The sequence below is a fragment of the Orycteropus afer genome, unplaced genomic scaffold, assembly GCF_000298275.1.
Source record: "Orycteropus afer afer isolate SDZICR_OR568_19922 unplaced genomic scaffold, OryAfe1.0 scaffold00199, whole genome shotgun sequence".
NCBI lineage: Eukaryota > Metazoa > Chordata > Mammalia > Tubulidentata > Orycteropodidae > Orycteropus > Orycteropus afer.
In genome coordinates, this window is record NW_006921786.1 from 221,601 (window position 1) to 244,267 (window position 22,667).

Here is a 22,667-nt window from a genome sequence, read left to right on the forward strand (position 1 = left end):
ATATATATATATATATATATATATATATATATATATATAGACATTCTCACAGCACATACAAATATGTATGTAGAGATATTGTCTGCCAGACTTATATATGGTCATGGGTATATGCCCTTTTGCCTAGATACACCTGATCATTCAGCCTGTCTACCTATGTATTCAACCATAGATTAATGCTTGTTCTTACTGATGATACAGTATTGTGTATGTCAAAGTGTTTATCTTTGTTGTCTGTACCTCTTGTGCTCCCCTCTGTGTCTTCCTTTTCTTTATGTTATTGTGTTGGTCATTCACTTTTGGTATATTGTCTTTCCTTTCAACCAAATCAATTCTCATCTCTTACCTAGTCAGCAATTTCCCCTCCCCTCCCAGAAAGTTCTTGATTTTATTGGACCTTTCAAAGGACAAACGTTTGTTATTGTTGATCCCCCTTATTGAATGCTTTCTATTTCATTAAGTTCTACTTTTCTCTTTACTATTTCCTTCCAACTATTTTCTTTGGATTTAATCTGATGTTCATTTTTTGACATTTTTCACATGAGTAATTAAAATAATTAGTTTTCAACTTTTTCTTTTCTAATAAATGTACTTAAGGCTGTAAGTTTCACTCTAGGTATGGAATTAGCTGCATACCACAAATTTCAATATGTAATACTGTCATTACATTCAGTACAAAAATAATTTCTAATATCTATTATAGGAGCTCTTGTAGTGTAGTGCCTAAGGCATTTGACTGCTAACCAGAAAGCTGGTGGTTCAAACCCCCCAGCCACTCCTCAGAAGGAAGACTGGGCAATCTACTTCCATAGTGATACTGCCTTAGAAACCCAAGGAAGGGTCACTATGAGTCAGATCTGACTTGACGGCAGTGAGGTTTTTTTTTTTTTTGGTAATATCATTATAATGTCTTCTTTGATCCATGGGCTATTTAGAAGTTTATTTCCTATTTTCCAATTATATGAATAGTTTTTAGTTATCTTAAGATATTAATTTCTAGCTTAATTGCACTGAGGTCAGAGAACATACCCATTAGTGTTTCCTTTAAGGCAGTTGTTGGTGACAAATTCTCTCCATTTTTGTTTGTCTAAAAATGTTCTAGGCTGTTAAAGAAGAGGTGGGGCTTTAACACTCACATGAAACCCTCTTTCACATTATCTTATTGCTAGCATCTCTGAGATGGTTAGCAAGGGTCAGGAGAGAGGGGAGTAAAGATGGAGGGGCTCTGCCTAGAGAGGATCTTCTCTATCCACTCTGGATCCAGATGTTGAGAAAGTGTGAATACCTTCAGGTACTTTTTCTCTGCAGGTGTCCACCTCATGTCGCTCAGCCCAGGTTCTCCTGCACTACTTCGTGGGTGCCAATTACTCATGGCTGCTGGTTGAAGGCCTTTACCTTAACACACTGCTGGGGCCCACAATGCTTTCTGAAAGGCGGTTGTGGCCCAGATACCTGCTGGTGGGTTGGGGTGAGTTATCTGAACTCCCAGACTTTTCCCTTGCATGTCCATGGGAGCCTGAGAGAGTCTTTGGTCATGGTTAGAGACCCATCTGTAGAAATACCACCATCACTATACCACCAATACCATGAACAATGCCACCATCATCAATACCAGCACCATTACCAACAACAACATAATCAGCACTACTATATCACTATCATTACCAACAATAACACCATGACATTATCAACATCATTATTACTACCACCACCATCACCAATAACAGCATCATTAACAATTCCTCAATGACAAGAAAGGATGACAAGAAGCTCTAAAAGGAGATGTGTTCATGCACGTGTATGTGTGAGCACACATATACACATAAGCTGTCCCAATTCACACATTTTAAGAATTGAAAAGATTTTTGGTATAATCAGATGCCATTCCTTTTACCTTGTTAACAACTAAGTTTTCAAGATGAGGTTTTCTGGATTTATATAAAGAAAAAAAAAAAAAAAAGACCACATCTGGAATCCCTGTCTTTACAAACCCTTGGAGAATTTGCAGCTGCAGGATACCAAGGAAATAAACATGGCCTATGAGTCAGGAGGTCTTGGGTGGTGCAAATGGTTTGTACTCAACTACTAATCTAAAGGTTGGCAGTTTGAACCTACCCAGAGGCACCACATAAGAAAGATCTGGTAATCTGCTTCTATAAAGATTACAACCAAAAAACCTTATGGGACAGTTCTACTCTGTAACACATGGAATAATCATGAATCAAAATTGACTTGACAGAAATGGGTTTGGTAATTCAGGAGATTTTGGTTAATATCCTCAGATAATCTCTAAGCCACTCTGTGACTTGTGGCAAGTTTCTTCTTTTCCCTGGGTCTGGGTTCCTCTGACATTAAAAAAGGAGACATTCTCTGTGGTGCCATAAGTCTCTCCAGGCCCCAGGGCCCATGATTCTACAATGTCTGGGTTTTTATAAGTTTTAACCAGCTATGTTTGGCCCCATCAGGGTGGGAGGGAGGTATGTTGGCCAGCTAGGTCCTAACTATTTGTTTCTTCCCCAGGCTTCCCTGTGCTGTCTGTTGTCCCATGGAGTATTGTCCGTGCCCAGCTGGAGAACACCGGGTAGGTTACTCACCTGATTTCACACTTCTATAAGCCAGTAATTCCCAGATACTCCCCAAATATAATACACTATCTTCCCAGAGAATATCCCACCGTCTCTTGTTTTAGCTTTCTTGAACATATAAACTTTAGGAATGTAGATAAAATAATCAAAAGTCTACTTATAGTAATTAGTTTATTAATTTAGTTACACATTCAAATTAGCACAAAGATGCTGCCTAGATTAGCAATGACCCTGGTTATGTAGGGATATAAGTACAGAAATGGTTATTGTAGCTTGATTTCTTGGTGGGAAAAAACAACAACAGTTTTGTTTTTTTTTTTATAAAAGCAAAACAAAAAACCTGAATGTTCATCAATATGGGAATCACTGAACAAATTGTCATATACTTATATTGTAAAATATAATGAAACTATTAAAAAAAAAACTTAGTTCTGTATCATTTGATTTAGGATTGAATTTCAACAATATGTTGTTAAGCTTGCTGCCGAATGATATATATCATGTGTTCCCATTGTTTTCCCTCCAAACAATCACCACCACAAAAACAAAACAAACCCTACATAATTAAGGAAATGGAAGGTTGGGCAATCCATAGTGATACCCCCTCAGGAACCCAAGGAAGGGTCACTATGAGTCGGATCCAACTCCACAGCAGTGAGTTTGGTTTTGGTTTGGTTTATATGTTTGTATGAGTGTAGAGAAAGATGTAGAAGTTTAAACACCAGGCTTTAACAATGAAGAATAATTTAATAGCAAGAAGAATCAACAGTGCTAGTAATGATAAGAAATTATTTTAGTTCTCTCTGCCCACGCTCCCACCCCTCAGGAGACTGATGGAAAGCAATCTTAAGGGGAGCATCCTTCTTCCACGGGGCATGAGACTTTTCCATTGCACCTGGCCTTGTTTCTAAGTCCTCTTGCACTGCCTGGTCATTTTCCTTAGGTGCTGGGGAACCAATGGGAACAAAAAAATCTGGTGGATCATCCGAGGACCTGTGCTGCTTTGTATAACAGTAAGGATAATCCCGTTCTCCCTTTCCTCTCTGAGCTCATCAGCCATGGACACATCTCATCCCAACCTAGTTCTCTGGCTCAGAATGAATCTGGGCCATATCTCTTGTGAAGTAGAAGCTAATCTATAAGCAGATTCTGTTGAATGAGAAAAAATAAGTTAAAATCTTCTCTTTGATCTCTTTTAGGAGCTGAATTCAAGGTTGAACTTTAAGTCTCCTTCTCCCTGGTTCTTCAAACTATGTAAAGATATCTGTAATAGGTTCAGCTCAGTGGTCTTGTATTGAAAGGCTGTAGTAAGTATATATGAAGTATGAAAGATACTGAGGATACAGATGGAGAAGCCCAGGGATAGTAGCTGGGCTATGTGTTTGTATTTTCACACTACTAACAGGAGAGAGGAAGAGACTAACAAAACTTCTTGTAGAGGAGCAACACGTACAAGAAATATTAACCAAAAGCTGAGATGAGAGTTAGAATCAGGAGATAGATGCTACTCTGAGACCTCGAGGAGGAAAGGCCTTTATTTGTTGTGTCCTAGAATATTTGGAATGAAGAGGAGCTATATGGCCCAGAGCCATAAAGCTCCCTTAGATGATAGCATGTAAGAACAAAATCTATCAAAGTGGTTTAGTGAAGGGACAGGGAGTTAGCAAAGTGTTGGAAGGAGTAGCAAGTTCTGCTGAGGGAGACAGATTCTTCCTGCCTATACACACTGCCATCACCTCTGGGTGCCTGCCAGGTGTTCTGCCCACCTCTTCTCCAAGGAGTTGCCTGGATTTCTGTTCTTGTAATTTTATGTAAATTATCTGGTATTTTAGTTACCTAGTGCTGCCATAATAGAAATAACACAAGTGTGTCATATTAAAGAACAAAAATGTATTTCCTCACAGTTCTAGAAGCTAACAGCCCAAATAAAGGTCTTGTCCATGTCTTCCTTCTGTGGCCTCTTCTGGCTTCTGGCATCTGCTGTCAATCCTTGTGTTCTTTTGCTTGTAGACAATCCTCACATGGTATTTGCTTCTCCTCTGTGTGTGTTTCTGTGTCTATTCTGCTCTTTTTGTGTCACTTAGAAGTGATTAAGTTTAGGACCCACCCTACTCTGGTATGACCTCATTAACATAACAAAAGAAAACTCCCTTTTTCCAAATAGAGTCATATTCATGGGTACAGGGATTAGGACTTCGAAGGAGCTCTGGTAACATACTGCCTAAGGCACTTGACTGCTAACCAGAAGCCACCAGCCACTTCTTGGAAGGAAGATTGGGCAATCTACTTTCGTAGTGATACTGCCTCGGAAACCCAAGGAGTGGTCACTATGAGTCAGGTGTGACTCGACGGCACATAACAACAACAACAACACATATTTGTGGGAGACACAATTCAATCCATAATATCTGGTATTTGTGGTTACATAAAAGAGTAAAACTTGTTTTTACAGAACATCAATGTTTGTCAAAAATAGAAGGCAACTCTATGCTCAGACCTGTGTGGAATCTGGAGGGGAAAGTGTTAATAGAAATGGGGAGAAAACAAAGAAATAGAGAGTCCCTGGATGATTTAAAGCCTGGTATATTGGCAAATCAAGGAGATAATACACATATGGCTGGTTACCTCCCCTCCAGTCATTGGACCCATAGATAAAAGTGAATGTGCAAAATGAAGTCTGACCACACACAACACAGGCATAGCTTTAAGAGCCCTGCTTCACTTCCCCCATCTCTTACTTCTCAATGCATCCTCTCTACTCCAGCCACACTGTCTAGCTGTAGTTCACAGCATCCACCATCAACAGGCACCTCCACTACAGCTTAGCAACATGTGTTGCATCCCTCCTGTGCACTAGCACTGTTCTAAGTGCTTTGTGTTTATTAACTCATGTATCCTTCTAACCTATGAGGGAGGGACTGTTGTGTTTATTTTATTGGCAAGGACACCAAGAAAATGAGAAGCTGCTTCTCTAAAGTCATAGAACCAGTAAGAGGGAGCTAGGTATCAGCCTGAAGGGTCTCTCTAGTTCACAGCTCACACTCATAATCACAACACTGGGCTACTACTCAAAGAATATTTATTGCCTCCAGCTCATGTATGTGCCTAGAGTACTGACTGATACAGCCTGTTTCACATATTAGTGTCTTGGTTCAGACTCTTGTCAGGTTCAAACTTCTTCTGCCATCTTATCCATCTGGAACACCTCACCTCATGAAGTATAAACAGCCACACCCTCCTTCATGTCCTTCTTGGATCCTCTACAGACTTCTACTAAAAACTATTTGCCATCAAGATTATTCTGACTCACGGTGATGGGGATCTGTGTTAGGGTAGAACCATGCTCCATAAAATTTTCAATGGCTATTTTTTTGAAAGTAGACTGCCAGGCCTTTATTTTGAGGTGCCTCTGGGTAAGCTCAAACTTCTTACCTTTCCATTAACAACCCAGTGTGTTAACTGTTTGAACCACCCAGGGACTTACACTACTGCTTCTAAAAAAAAAAAAAAAAAAAAACTCACTGCCAGTGAGTCAATTAGACTGTTATTATTTTACTGCAAATACTCATTTAAAACCCATTTCCTGCCACTGTGAGCCCCATGGTGTATTTATCCTGGCACCCAACCGAAGCACATGACAGGCCCCAACAAAAGTATTCAGTGAATATCTGTAACCCACACTCATTGACACTGGAAAGTTCATGATGATCAGGCAGAATAAAGCAGAATGGAGGTCAGTGGCCCCTCTCAAGGATGAGAGTTCAGACTCCATCCAGCTGGATCCTAGTGTTTGCCCTATGAGCTTCAAGAGGGGACGTTAGTGATTCTCAAAGTTGGCTGTTCATGGGATTACCTGGAGATCTATAAAAAAAATTTTTTGTCCGGGTGCCACCCCCTGAGATTTGTGTTTAATTGATCTGAGGTTTGGCCTTGAGATCCTAATGTGCAGCCAGGGTTAAAAACATTTTCTACACCCTCACTACTCAAAGTGGGGTCCTCGCACCAGCAGCATTAGCATCACTTGAGAGTTTGTTAGAAATTCAGTTTCTCAGGCCCTATCGCAGACCAACTGAATAAAAATCTGAATTGTAACAAGAGTCCTAGGATTGGGGTTCTGCAGTACAGTGAATTACTTGATATGGCTTTTCTAGCCATATTCTTCATAACTTCCATTGGATTAATGGGTGGGGCCATGAAATAAGGTGTGTAGAACTCTGGTGGTGGAATTGGTTAGTTTTATCACTCTGCCAGGCTTAAAATGAGACCTAGAGGCAGAGAGGGGATCTCACTGCCATAAGAGAAAAGAGCTGCAGGTGAAGTGGAGCACATCCTTGGACTTGAAATCCCTGCGATGGACCTCCTTGGCTGAGAGATACCCCCTGGAAAGACTCTCCAGCAGAGAGGTGGTGGCAGTGGAACCAAAAGGCATGAGACAGAGTGACAGTCTTACCTGTCCCACAGAGGTGGAGGCCAGGATGAAAGTCCAAGGGATAGAGAGGAGTGTCTGAGGGCACAGCAGAGGGGAGACTGTCCTGATCAAAGAATTGTATCCTGAGTGCATTCCTGAACCTGAATTGTAAGCTGTTACTCCCCAATAACCCCTAATCATGGGTATTCTCTGTGAGTTCTGTGTGGCCATTGCAATGAATTATTGAACCCAGCAGAGAAGTAGTGAGTGCCATGGGAGGGACAGTTGGTGTCAAAGTTGGTAAAAAGGCTGGAGGGTGGCAGCATGTCTGACCCCACAAGAATAAGTCTTGGGCTGCTGATGGTGATTCTGTCTTCCTCTTGTGAAGTTAGAGGAGGTCAGAAGATGCCACCTCCATGTCCTTTTTTCAGGTGCACATTAGTTTGTGAAGCACTTTGTCCATACTAGTGGTTATCAAAATTGGCTGCCCATGAGGTCCTTTTTTCAGGTGCACATTAGTTTGTGAAGCACTTTGTCCATACTAGTGGTTATCAAAATTGGCTGCCCATGAGGATCATCAAGTGAGCTTTAAAAATATACTGATGCCTGGGTCCTAAACTGTCGTGGTTATATCAGAAATTCTGGTAGTGAGATCTGAGCAATTATAGTTGAATTGTAGAGTCTCAAGTGATTCTAATGCAAGGCCAGGGCTGAGAACCCTGTTCTGGGCTTTATTGTGTTGTCTTCCAATGGTTGGCTCACTCACATGCTAGTTGTTCCTGACTTGACAAGTTTTGCTGCTTATTTGTTCCTAGATTGACATTTACTCCTACCAGGTCAAGCGAATGTGCTCTATCTTCTCATCTTGAATAAAATGTTTTGCTTCTACAACTCCAGTCATGATCCTGGATACTTTAAGTGGAGTCCTCATTTTCCCATCCAAACCCTCCTCCTTCTGCTCTCCTCACTTAGTGAGCAATTCTACCACTACCATCCATGTACCCAGTTACCTAAACCAGAAATCTGAGTGTCCTCCTAGCTTCCACCCTTTTCCTCTTTGTAGTTTCTAGTCAGATACCAAGTCATGTAAATTCTACTTTTAAGTATCTCTCCAAGACATCTCTATCTCCTTAATTCTATGGTCACTCTTCTTCTTCAACCTATCTGAATTTCTTGAGACAATCTCTGCAAAATCCTCCATTTTCTCTTCTCCTTCATTCTTGCCCTCTTCCATACAGCCTCTGTATTGCAGCCAGAGTGATCTTTCTTAAAGAAAATTGTATTTTATTTGCATTTTACTTACTTATTATTGTGATTTGGGTGCAAGTTTATGGAGCAGATGGTTTTCCATTCAACAATTCATACTCATTTTGTTTTGTGACATTCATTGCAATCCCACAATGTAACATCAGTCTTCCCACTTGCTCCCTGTGTTTACCACTTCCCTTTGTCCTTCTTTCCTATCCCTTCCTGCCTTTTTATCCCTAAGCAAATGCTGCCCTTTTGATCTCATATGGTGGATTGTTCTAATGAGTGCACATATTCTTGTATTATTGTTCACCTTTTGGACTTGTCTGTCATTTGACTGAAAGTTGAGCCATGGAGGTTGAGTTCAGTCCCTGGCTTGAAGGGTGTCTAAGGGACGTAGTCTCAGGGTTTCACCAGACCAGTAAGCTTGGTCTATTTTATGACTGTACATTTTGTTCCACATTTTTCTCCCACTCTATCTGAATCTCCCATTGTGATCCATTTCAGATCAGTCAGCAGTGGTAGCTGGGCACCATCTAGTTCTTCTGGTCTCAGGGTCATGGAGGCCAAGTTTCACTTGGTCCATTGCTCCTTTGGATTATTCCTTGACTCTCTGATTTTCTTCACTTTCCTTTGCTCTGGATTGAAAGAGACTGTTGAACCTTAGATGGCAGCTCACAAGACCCCAGTCACTACTCACCAAAGTAGAATGTAGAAGATTGTCTTTGTGGACTGTGTTATGCCAATTGACCTTAGTGTCCCCCAAGACTAAGGTCCTGAGCCCCCATGCTCAATGACTCATTCCCTCAAGATGTTTGTTATGACTAAGAAGTTTTCATAACTTTGCTCCTTGTATACTCTACTATATTCGTGAATATATTTGCAGCACATATAAATACATAGGTAGAGATATCATCTGTCAAAGTTATATATAGTTGTGTGTATCATTCCATTCACTTTCCCATCCCTGTTCAGCATGAGAGTCTATCCATGTATCCACTCATAGATTATTGTTATTATTGTTATTGCAGGATTATGTATGTAACAGTATTCATCTTTGCTGCCTTTAACTCTTGTGCTCCTCTCTATGTCTTCCCATGCATTGACCGTTTTATGCTGACCTCCCCCTTATTGTATAATGCCTTTCCCTTCATCCAAGTTAATACATGTCTACCCTCTAATTGTTGTTGTTGTTGTTGTTAGGTGCCATCAAGTATGCTCTGACTCATAGCGGTCCAATGTACACCAGAATGAAACACTGCCTGGTCCTGCACCAGCCTCACAATACTTGCTATACCTGAGGACATCATTGCAGCCACTGTGTCAATCCATGACATTGAGGGTCTTCCCCTTTTTTGCTGACCCTCTACTTTACCAAGCATGATGTCCTCCTCCAGGGAATGGTCCCTTCCGGCAACATGACCAAAGTGGTGAGACAAAGTCTGGCCATTCTCACTTCCAAAGAGAATTCTGGCTGCATTTCTTCCTGGACAGATTTGTTCATTCTCCTGGCAGTCCATGGTACTTCCAGTATTCTTTGCCAACACCATAACTCAAAAGCATCAATTCTTCTTCAATCTTCCTTTTTCACTGTCCAGCTTTCATGTGCATATGAGGCAACTGACAATATCATGGCTTGTGTTAGGCAAACCTTAGTCTTCAAAGAGAAATATTTGCTTTTCAGCACTTGAAAGAGTTCTTTTGCAGCAGATTTGCCCAGTGCAATGTATCATCTGATGTCTTGACTGATGCTTCCATTCGTGTTGATTATGGAGCTAAATAATATGAAATCTTTGACAATTTAAATCTTTTCTCCATTAATTTTGTTGTTGCTTATTGGTCCAGTTGTTAGGATTTTCATTTTCTTTATTTTGAAGTATAAACCACACTGCAGACTATAGTCTTTAATATTCACCAGTAAGTGCTTCAAGTCATCTTCACTTTCATCAAGCAAGATTGTGTCACCTGTGTATCACAGGCTGTTTATAAGTCTCCTTCTGATCCTAATGCCGTGTTCTTCTTCATAGCCCAGCTTCTCAGATCATTTGCTCAGCGTACAGATTGAATAAGTATGGTGAAAGGATACAACTCTGATGCACACCATTCCTAATTTTAAACCATGCCATATCCCCTTGTTCTGTTCGAATGACAGACTCCTGGTCTATGTATAGTTTCCTCATGAGCACAGTTAAGTGTTCTGGAATTCCCATTCATCTCAATGTGATCCATAATTTGTTATGATCCACACAGTAAAATGCTATTGAATAGTCAATGAAATACAAGTAAACATCTTTCTGTGGTCTCTGCTTCCAGCCAAGATCCATCTAACATCAGCAATGATGTCCCTTGTTCCACATCCTCTTCCAAATCCAGCTTGTATTTCTAGAAGTTCCCTGTCAATATACTGCTGCAACTGGTTTTGAATTATCTTCAGCAAAATTTTTACTTGTGTGTGATACTAATGATACCATTCTAGTTAGTATACTAGATTTACCTTCCCTTCCCCTCTGGTAACCTTAAAAGAATGATTTTTTCTGTATGTGAACATTTTCTTGATTTTTTTAATAGTAGTATCATCATTTTTTGTGTGTGTTTGTTAGATGCTGTCAAGTCAGTTTGGACTCATAGTGACCCTATGTACAATAGAATAAAACTCTGCCTGGTCCTGCACCATTCTCACAATCATTTACAGTAGTAATCTCATAAAATATTCATCTCTTTGTGATTGACTAATTTCACTCAGCATAATGTCCGCTATGTTCATCCATATTATGAGGTGTTTTGCAGATTAATAATTATTCTTTAGTGTTATATAGTATTCCGTTGTGTGTATGTACCATAGCTTGTTTAACCATTCATCTATTGAAGGTTGAACAACTTAGGTTGTTTTCATCTTTTTGCTATTGTGAACAATACTGCAATGAAAATGAGTGTGTATATATCTGCTTGTGTCATGGCTTTTATTTCTGTAGGAGATATATATATATATATATATATATACACACACACACACACACACACACACACACACACATACTGGTGGAATTGCTGGATCATTACCAAAAAACAATCACACTGCCACTGAGTCAATTCCAACTCATAGTGACCCTATAGGATAGAGTAGAACTACCCCATAGGGTTTCCAAGGCTGTAAATCTTTAGAAGCACAGTTCCTCATCGTTCTCCTGCAGAGTGGGTAGTAAGTTCTAACAGATGATCATTTTGGTTAGCAGCTGTATGTTTTAACCACTATGCCATCAAAGCTCCTTACTAGATCATAGGGTATTTTTATTTCCAACTTCTTATTGACATGCCATATCACTTTCCACACTGGTTGGACCATTTTATAGTCCCACCAGCAGTAAATGAGGGTTCTAATCTCTCCACACCCTTGCCAGCATTTGTTGTTTTCTTTTTTTGAACTTTACTATTAATGCTGGGATTGTTGTAGTATATTGTCAGGGAACTTCCAGAAATTCAAGCTGGATTCAGAAGGGGATGTGGAACAAGGAATATTATTGTTTATATCAGATGGCTCTTGACCAAAAGAATACAAGAAAGATATTTATCTGAGTTTTATTGACCATGCAAAGGTATCTGACTGTGTGGATCATAAAAAATTATGGATAACATTGTGAAAAAGGGGAATTCCAGAAACTTTAATTGTGTTCACCAGGAACCTGTACATAGACCAAGAGTCTGTTGTTCATACAGAGCAAGGAGCTACTCCATGGTTTAAAATCAGGAAGTGTGTGCATTGGGTTGTATCCTTTCACCATACTTACTCAGTCTGTATGCTGAGCAAATAATCTGAGAAGCTGGGCTATATGAAGAAGAATGTCACATCAGGATTGGAGGAAGAATCATTAACAACCTGTGATATGCAGATGACCCAACCTTGCTTGGTGAAAGTGAAGATGACTTGAAGTACTTACTACAGTCTTCAGTATGGATTATACCTCAATGTTTTGGTTACCTAGTGCCACTCTGACAAGAAAATACCACAAATGGGATGGCCTTAACAAACAGTAGTTTATTCTCTTACAGTTCGGGAGGCTAGAAGTCTGAGTTCAAAGTGCCAGGCTCTAGGAGCTGGGTGAAAGCCCCTTGACTTTGGGCTTCAGCTCTTCCTCTTGCTCCTGGCCCACTGGAGGTATAGGATTCTCTTCACTCAGGTAGCTACTGGCTGCTGAGGCTAACAAGCCCAAGGTTGACAAATAAAATGGCACAGTTCCAATGTTACCAAACCCCATGGCAGGCCATTAATTCAAGTCCATTTAAGTCCCAAGGTCAGCAGAGCATGGCAGGCTGCTGAATAATGACATGGGTACATGCAGGCTCCAAGCATGCCATAAGCTAGAGACTATCCCCCAAGGCTTCTCCTTATATACAGGAAGCAGACCACATCCCTAAGGCAGCTACTTAGCTGCTTGTGGTAGATCCCACCATGGAGTTTAATACCAGCCTCATCATGAGGACTACTTCATCCAGCTGCCCAGCTACTCAACCAGACCCAGCCTAGGTGGCATACAAATGTAATCACCACACTTGACATACAGAAAACAAAAATCCTTACAACTGGACAAATAAGCAACATCACAATAAATGGAGAAAACATTGAAATTTTCAGGGATTTTGTTTTACTTGGATCCACATCAACACCCATGGAAACAGCAGTCAAGACATCAGACATCATATTGCACTGGGCAAATCTGCTTCAAAAGACCTTGTTGAAGTGCTGAGGATAAAAGATGTCACTTTGAAGACTAAGGTGTGCCTAACCTAAGACATGGTATTTTCAGTCACCTCATGTGCATGTCAAAGCTGGACAGTGAATAAGGAAGACTGAAGAAGAGTTGATGCTTTTGAATTATGGTGTTGGTGAAGAATACTGAAAATGCCATGGACTACTAGAATGAACAAATCTGTCCAGGAAGAAGTGCAGCCAGAATGCTCCTTAGAAGTGAGAATGGCTACACTTCCTCTCATCTACTTTGATCCTGTTGTCAGAAGGGACCATTCCCTAGAGAAGGATATCATGCTTGGTTAAGTAGAGGGTCAGTGAAAAACAGGAAGACCAGCAATGAGATGGATTGACAAAGGGGCTGCAATGATGCATTCAAGCATAGCAAGGATTATGAGGATAGTGCAGGACCAGGCAGTGTTTCATTCTGTTGTACATAGAGTCACTGTAAGTCAGAGCCTACACAATGGCACCTGACAACAATTAGTGCTGGGGTGAGATGATATCTCATTGTTTGGATTTGCATCTGCCGAGCGGCTGACAATTGCCTGCATTTCTTCATGGGTTTTTAGCTACCTGAATGTCTTCTTTGGTGAAGTGTCTATTCATGTCCTCTGCCCATTTTTAATTGGATTGTTTATCTTTTTGTTGTTGAGGTGTTGAAGTTTTTACAAATTTTAGAGATTAGTACCTTGTCTGACATGTTGTTCCCCAATTTTTTCCCTCAGGCTATAGTCTTTCTTTTCAATCTTTTGGTAAAGTCTCTTCATATGCATTAATATTTTATTTTTGGGAGATCCCAGTTGTCTAGTTTGTCTTCTACTCTGTGCATTTTTTGATACGTTTGATGTGTATTTATGCCACATATTAGGGATTCTAAGTTTGCCCTTATTTTTTCTTTGATGATCTCTATGATTTTAGATTTTACATTAGGTCTTTCATACATCTTGTTTTTGTATGTGGTGTGAGATGTGTCCTGTTTCATTTTTCTGCAAATCGATATCCAGCTTTGCCATAACCATTTGTTAAAGAGACTATCTCTTCCCCCATTTAATGGGTTTCATTCCTTTGTCAAAAATCAATTGTCTGTAAGTGGATAGATTTACTCCTAGGCTCTCAATTCTGTTCCATTGGTCTATGTGTCTGTCATCATACCAATATTAGGCTGCTTTGATTACTGTGGCTGTATAGTAGGTTTTAGATCAGAGAGCATGAGGCCTCCTACTCTGTTCTTTTTCAGTAGTGCTTTGCATATCTGGGGTCTCTTTCCTTTCCATATAAAATTGGTGATTAATTTTTCCATCTTTTTAAAGAATGATGATGGAATCTGAATCAATATTGCCTTATATCTGAAGATACAATATTACAATATTACCCAAAGTAATATTGTTTTTACAATACAACATGCAAACCTCCACTGACAGATGGGTGAGGTACATTAGCTGAAAATCAAAGCCAGGTTTCCCACATGGAAAGAGGGCATTTTTCCACTGACCCATGAATGCCCTCTTCTAAAAGGGAAAAGGTTATATGGTGAAATGGAAGGAGCCATGCTGGGAGTCAGGAGCCCGGGCTCCATCACTAACTTGTGATATGTCCTTTAGCCAAGTTAGTTGATCTCTCTGGGCTTCTGTTTTCTCATATGTAAAATAAGATTTTGACTGGGCTAGTAGTTCTAACTAAGGGAGAGTCTGTTCCCCAGAGGACATATGGTCATGTCTGGAGACATTTTTGGTCATCACAAATGTGCTTCTGGCTATCTACTGGATGGAGCCCAGGGATGCCACTAAACATCCTACAATACATATAACATCCCTCACAACAAAGAATTATCCCTTCCCAAATGTCGATAGTGCCAAGGTTGAGCAGCCCTGGACTAGACAGTAGCTACACAATAAAACAACCTGGAGAAATTTTTAAAAGAACTTTCTGCCTGCATTCTACCCCAGGCTGATGGAATCAGAACTACTGCCATGTAGAGCTTTCTTAGCACTGGAATCTCATTCATTCACTCTCTTGAACCATCATTTAACATTTATTGGCACTTTCTCTCTACTTTATTTGGTATTCAATTCTTTGGGGGAAAAACAGATGAATGTTCTATAGGTTCTGCCTTTAGGGGATTCAGAATCCAATAGTTGCCATTCTGAGACTCATCAGACCATGACTGAGCCACGATGCCTTCAGTTTGTTCAGAGGACCACACATTGCATTTTTCCATGAACCTGGGTAGACATGACCCCATCTCCAAAAAAGAATTCATTGACCCAATGTATTTTCTAGTTAAATTGAAGTACAAAAAAAGTAACATAATAATCAAGATACTCAAAAGCTGATAGGATTCAGCATTTCACGGCACCCCACTATTTTCTTTCATCTTGGCCAAACTCGAGCCTGAGCTCTGTTTTCTGAAATGTGGAGTTGAGAGTTCTAGGGGAAAACAGGGGTAAATAAAGTAGTGAGACCAAGAAGAGTCTCCCATCCTCAACCCAGGCTCCCTGGTGAGTATTCCCAGTTCCATAGTCATTCCTTTGCAACTGTCCCCAGACTGTATCTTCATTTGTTGATCAACATCTGGACTGGTGTGAAAGTACATCATGCCGGGTTTTCAGATATATAACAGACTTCATTCACTGCTCTATTGGTACAAGATTCCCTGTATTTCAGAAATTGCGATAATATGCCATTCCACAGAATCTAGATAATTTTCGTGTCTTTTATCTCCTTCAAGATTAAAGATTTTGCTAATGAAATTAACCTATGACCCTTGAGTGTGCGTTTATAATGGAATCATATTGGAACATAGTATATGCATATATTCCAGTCTCCCCTCCCACCAGTAAAAATTCATAAAGTCTCAATTAGTCCAGCCTTTGTAAGGACAGACTTACAAAATAATTACACTGTACAAAGGTGTTCTGTCCATATCCCTCTAGTTACCACATAGACCAGACTGAACAGTTTGGTCAGATTCCCAATTGAACAGCTTTCTTGAGCCATTGAATAGAATGAACCATCTGTTAACATGAAGTCATATAGTCAGATGTCTTTATTAACTCTTGTTGAATCTTCTCCAACTGCCTCAGAACATGGCAAAGTCCAGAAATTGTCTATACCTACCCTGTACCTTTCTCAGTCTTTTACCTTACAAAGAACACAGTGGCTTTCTGCTGTCTCTGGTTTTGCAAAAATCTCACACCTATATTCCCCTCCTCTGAAGAGTTATAATAGGCACCTCCCCATATTCTTTATTTCTCCTCCATATCAACACATACCTTTGTTGCATTCTTTCTTCTGCTTTCCATGGTGAGAGTAGTTCATTGTTGTAAAACTGAATGAATGAATGAGATCTAGATAAAGGGCTCCCTCTCTTCTTTCCCAATTATTCCTTACCTTCAATGCAATATGTGCATTCCAGCAGGGCTCTTGGGAAGGGATTGTTTTAACCCAAAGGTGTAGCCCTATAGTAAGGATTTTAGCCCACATAGCAGATCAGAGGAGAGTTTTTGGGGTAAGTGGAAGAGTTTGAAGTAGAAGAGGCCTATCTCTGAACACACACTATGCTAGTGATCATCTCTGCCAACCTGTAGGCCCAGCTCTGTGCACAGAAGTTGAGGTACCAAAGAAGTGTCAAGAAGAATGTTGCATCTGAGAATGCATTCTGTAGTGTCTAGGACCTGTGAAGGAGGCCTTACATATTGGAGAATCCTAAGTGCACCTCACCAGTCCACAGAATCCTTGAGCTGATGGGGTTTTAGAAAAATCTCCTCATTCAGCCCCCTTCCTGCTTGTGCACAGATGAAGAACAAAAAACAAACAAACAAACAAGCCATTTGCCATTGAGTCAAGTGCAACTCATGGTGACCCCATATGTGTCAGAGTAGAACTGTGCTCCATAGGTTTTTCTTGGCTGTAATTTTTATGAAAGCAGATAGTCAGACCTTTCTTCCACAGTGCTGTGTGGTGGGTTCAAACTGCTAACCTTTTGGGTTAGTGAAGTGCAAACCCAGGTATCTTAATGAAGAACAGCATCAACCAAAGGTAATCAATCACCTCTCCTTCTAACTCTCTCCTTCTCAGAAACCTGGAGGAACAGAGGCGTCATGGTAACCTCTGCTGGTACTTTGTTTCGTAGAAGTTAAGAAGTGCTTTCTCCACATGGCCAATTGGTTTATGCCCATTTTCTTTTGTTTGATTTCTGGAAGACACAAAGAACAGCAAACCAACATGCTTCTCCTTATAACTCTTCATTGCTTTGGAAACAGTTATAATTGAAAGTAATTTACTGAAATCTATGCTTTTCCCTAGTTAAGCTTAGTTTGTAAGAAAAATGCCTGTGTTCAACAAATCTTTAAGCCAAGTACACAACGTTTTCTCTTTATGATGAAAAGCAGATATCCCATTAAAAGGGATAGATTACTTAGTTACACTTAGTTTGTACTTAAATGTTCTGTTACTAAATATTCTTTCATGGGAACCTCCATCATGCCTGTTGGTGTGTAGATTGGACAAATAGCCTCCTTCCTGAAACCCTAGCCTTTCAGCATGGAACATTGATTTTCCTGAGGCCAATGAGACAGATAACAATAGGTATGCATTGGATTTTACAGCTTGTGTTTCAATATGTAGTTAAAGGATATTATTATTTTTGTTGTAGGTGCCGTTGAGTCATCTCCAACTCATAGCAACCCTATGTACAGCAAAACAAAACAAAGCCTGGTCCTTTGCCAGCCTCACTATCTTTGCTATGCCTGAGCCCATCATTGCAACCACTGTGTCAATCCATCTTGTTGAATGTCTTTCCATTTTTTTGTTGACCCTTCACTTTACCAAACATGATATCCTTCTCCAGATAATGGCCCTTCTGACAACATGACCAAAGTAGGTGAGATGAAGTCTGGCCATTCTCATTTCCAAGGAGCATTCCAGCTACACTTCTTCCAGGACAGATTTGTTAGTTCTTTTAGCAGTCCACAGTACTTTCAGTATTCTTCACCACAACTCAAAAGCATCGATTCTTCTTTGGTCTTCCTTATTCATTGTCCAGCTCTCACATGCATATGAGGCAATTGAAAATACCATGGCTTGTGTCAGGTGCACCTTAGTCTTCAAGGAGACATCTTTGCTCTTCAGCACCTAAAAAAGGTCTTTTGCAGCAGATTTGCCCAATGCAATACGTCATCTGATGTCTTGACTGCTACTTCTATTGCTGTTGATTGTAGAACCAAGTAATATGAAGTCGTTGAGAACGTTAATCTTCTCTCCATTTATCATGATGCTGCTTATTGGTCCAGTTGTGAGGATTTTTGTTTTCTTTATATTGAGGTGTATTCCACACTGCAGACTGTATTCTTCAATCTTCATCAGTAAGTGCTTCAAGTCATCCCCACTTTCAGCAAGCAAAGTTGTGTTGTCTGCATAACATACGTTGTTAATGAGGCTTCCTCCAATCCTGATGCTACATTCTTCTTCAGATAGTCCAGCTTCTCTGATTATTTGCTCAGCATGCAGATTGAATAAGTATGGTGAAAGGATACAACCCTGACACACTCACTTTCTGCTTAAAACTCATCACTGGCTCTCTATCACTTTCATATACCACTATACCAGTTGCTGTCAAGTCACCCATTACTCATGGTGACCCCATGTATGTTAGAGTAGAACTGTACTCCACAAGATTTTCAATGGCTTATTTTTCAGAAGTAGATTGCCAGCACTTTCTTTTGAGGCACCCCTGGGTGGATTTGAATCTCCAACCTTTTGGTTAGTAGACAAGTGCGTTAACCGTTCACATCACCCAGGAATTCCATTACTTTCAGAAGAGAACTCAAACTCCTTAGGGAAATGGTGAAAGGCTGTGCTTCAACTGGTCCTGCTTCCCTCTCCAGTCTCACTTCTGACAAGCTACATACCAATCCTACCACTTGCTTTTCCACATCCGCAGGACTTCACCTTTGGTTGCTCTCTTGCATGGAATATTTTCCTTCCTGTCTTCATCTTCTCTACACTTAATGTTACTCAAGTCTCAATTTGTAGGTCAACCCCTTTGGGAAGCATTTAATGACAAACATCATCTGGGACATATCCCCTCTTAGGGTTATGAGGATATCCTGGCCACTCCTCTATCATGTTACACTGTATTACTTAGTGAATACCCCAGTAGACTGTGAGCTCCTGAAGTTCAGGGCATGGTCTTCCAGCTCTTAGCCTTCAGCATCTAGCACAGAGCCTGGCACCTAGTAATTGCTCAATAACTGTTGGCTAAATGAATTTCCCTCTTTTCTCATGTTTCTGACCTGTGTATGTCCTCATTTTTTCTCTTTATTTACTTCTTCATGAGAGAAAATAATCTGGGGGACAGGTGAGTTATATCTATTTTAAATGTTCTCCTTTTCTTCTATTCATCTGCTTCTTCCTTCTAAGATTCTTGTTTTCTTCTTTCTTCTCCCAGTTTGTACCCCTTCCTGAAGTAGTTTCTCCCCAGACTAAGACACCATATTTTATCCCCATAATACTGCATCCCCACCATCAAGGCTTACTTAGTTATTTGTTGTGGTGCAACAAATTACCCCAAAACATATGGCTTAAAACAATAGACATATATCACACCATATCTGTGGGTAAGGAATTTGAGAGCGGTTTGGCTGAACAGCTTTATCTCATGATCTCTTGTGAGGTTGCTGTCAGGGTGGTGGCAAGGCTTGCAGCCATCTCAAGGCTGGACTAGAGCAAGAGTATCTGCTTCTAGGGTGGCCTACTCATATGACTGGCAAGATAGTGCTGGTTGTTGGCAGGAAGCTTCAATTCTTCCCCCATGGCTTTCCTTGCAGACTGCTTGAGTGTCCTCACAACATGGTGTCTGGATTTCCAGAGTGAGAAATCAAAGAGAGAGAAGAAGGGAGAGGAGAGAGAGAGGGAGAGTGCATGGTGAAAGCCATCTTTTTGGGGATCTAACCTCAAAAGTCACATAGTATCACTTCTATAATTTTCTTTTCATTGTATGAAAATAATTAAATCTAACCCATATTCAAGGGAGGAGAATTAGGCTCTGTCTTTTGAAGGGAGAAATGTCAAGGAATTTGCAGACATGTTTTAAAGTTTCTACCAAGGCTGGTAATGAAGGACTGAATTTGCTCAGTTCTACTTTTTGTGAAAAGTAGGCTAAGGGAGTAGATTGCCTGTACTTTCCAATGAATGGCAAGACAGCAACAGGACCTCAAGTTAGATGCCAGTAATGCTGGACTTCTTTACAGAAGAGAGGCAGTGTGGTATTCTGTTTAAGAGACGGAGGATTGTAATCAGATAAATACAGATTTAAATATAGGCTCATGACTTACTAGCTGTGCAGTGCTGAGAATTATACCAATCTCCTCTTACCTGTTTTCTTATTTCATTATGGAGGTAAGGATAGTTGTATCTACCAGAGGGTTGTTGTGAAGGTTAAATAAAATAATGTATGAAAAGTTCTTAGATCAATGCCTGGCATGGTAAATGTTCAATAAATGTTAGTTCATGATAATAATGTAAATGTTCAGCTGTCTTTCTCAGGTGGCCTTAGTGGTGGGCCTTCCTGAGGAAGAAGAACAAATTAAATGAATTTTCAAGATTCCATCCAGACTCTCCATTAAGATAGGCTTTGGAACAGTGGGAATTACTGTAAGTGCTTAATAGCTGAGCAGCTAACTGCCAAAATATAGGTTAATATGAACAAGGAACTGATTGCCAAGTGTAAGGTGATCTTGATATTCATAGCTATATGGAGACCATCACTTACTTACCCACATTTGCTGTTTTCTTCTCTTCTTCAAGGTCAATTTCTTCATCTTCCTGAAAATTCTCAAGCTTCTCATTTCTAAGCTGAAAGCCCATCAAATGTGTTTCAGAGATTATAAATACAGGTGAGTGTTCCAAGGTCAGTATCCAGCAGTCAAAGGTTATTTTGATTCCTTTCTGACTGTTCTGCCTAATGCCCAGGAAGAGGCCAGGTTTCATTAGTATGTGTCTCTCCTAAGGTGAAGGTATCAGGGAGATCCCCTCTCAAAAGTTTTCAGAGGGTCACACAGCACTTCTAGCACAAATGAGGACCTTTTGACCCCATGAAAATGAGGTAGGTGGTGAGGAATCAAGGACATACATGTTCTTCCAGCAGAAAACTATTGAAATGCTCCTAAAGGTGGGGTGGCTTGTGAGGAAAGGAGAATCATCTGAAGGGAAATTTGACAGCTGACTTCCTTGGGGAAGGATTGAATGTAACAACATAAAGGATGCATTCGTCACTCAGCAGAGTATTTGACTTTCTTGAGACCTTGAGACATTTAGTGTCCAAGGAAATACATTCCTCCTGCAGTCACCCTCTTTTGTGATATGGCTTTGCTATGTCCCATCTTCTATTTTCTGTATTGACCACAGTGCCAGTTCACAGTCAGATCTTGAATATTTATTGAGCTCTTCATCATTGTAAAAATGAATGAATGAATGAGATATAGAGAAAGATCTTCCTCCCTCCTCTACCAGTCATTCCTTACTTTCTATATGTGTGTAATTCAGCAGGGCTTCTGGGGAGAGAGGAGTCCCTAAATGGCACAAACAGATAATGGGAGTGACTGTCACTGAGAGGTTGGAGGTTTGAGTCCATCCAGAGGTTCCTCAGAAGAAAGACCAGCAATCTACTTCCAAAACAAGAGCCATTGAAACACATAGAGTATGGTTCTGCTCTGACACACATGGGATTGCCAGATGTCAGAGTCAACTAGTACTGATGGTGGTTTGGGAAGAGAGTGTTTTAACCCAAAGAAGTAGCCCTGATCGTAGGTATTTCACTCTACACAGTAGGTCAGGGGAAGAAGATATGTGTGAGTAAGGATGGCTATAGCCCTGTTTCTCACTCTTTCTAAAGTCAGAATGGGACCTGACTCATGAGCTGGGAAGGTAGCTTTTTCCTTTTACCTGAGGCATTTATGGGAGCTCTGGTGGTGCAGTGCCTAAGGCACTTGACTACTAACCAGAAGGCTGGTGGTTCAAACCCACCAGCCACTCCTCGGAAGGAAGATGGGGCAATCTACTTCCATAGTGATACTGCCTCGGAAACCCAAGGAGGGGTCGCTGTGAGTCGGGTCCAACTGGATGGCACATAACAACAACAACAACAACTGGTGGTATAGTGCCTAAGGCATTTGACTGCTAACCAGAAGGCTGGTGGGTCAAACCCACCAGCCACTCCTCAAAAGGAAGATTGGGCAATCTAATTCTGTAGAGATAATGCTTCAGGAAGCCAAGGAGGGGTCGCTATGAGTCTAATGGACTTGATGGCAGTGAGTTTGGTTTTGTTTGGTTTTTGAGGCATTTATTAGCGGCATTTCATGAATGCCTCTGGCACTTGGCACTATGACTGGAACACAAAGGTAAGTATAATGAGGCCCCTGTCTTTGAGGAGCACACATCCTAATTTATTAAGGATGGGACGTTGGTCAGGAGGCTGGTGCCTTAGGTAAGTCACTTGGCCTCCCTGTTTTTTGCTGTAAAATAGGAGTCACACCAAGCCTATCTCCTGCTTGTTGAGTACCAACAGTGGTTGCCATCGAGTCAATGCCAACATATAGAAACCCCATGTGTGACCCCATATGTGTCAGAGTAGAATTGTGCTCCACAGCTTTCAATTGATGATTTTTCAGAAATAGGTCAC

General features: G+C 40.6%; 1 protein-coding gene across 1 annotated transcript in view; it reads left to right on the forward strand.

The window, feature by feature from the left end:
* The window catches only part of GLP2R (glucagon like peptide 2 receptor), a 119,231-nt gene that overhangs the window by 39,932 nt on the left and 56,632 nt on the right, over positions 1-22,667 (forward strand). The window contains exons 7-10 of the mRNA XM_007948028.1: positions 1,309-1,468; positions 2,521-2,581; positions 3,529-3,598; positions 20,795-20,883. Coding sequence (XP_007946219.1) covers positions 1,309-1,468; positions 2,521-2,581; positions 3,529-3,598; positions 20,795-20,883 — 380 coding nt within the window. The remainder of the gene's footprint in view (positions 1-1,308; positions 1,469-2,520; positions 2,582-3,528; positions 3,599-20,794; positions 20,884-22,667) is intronic.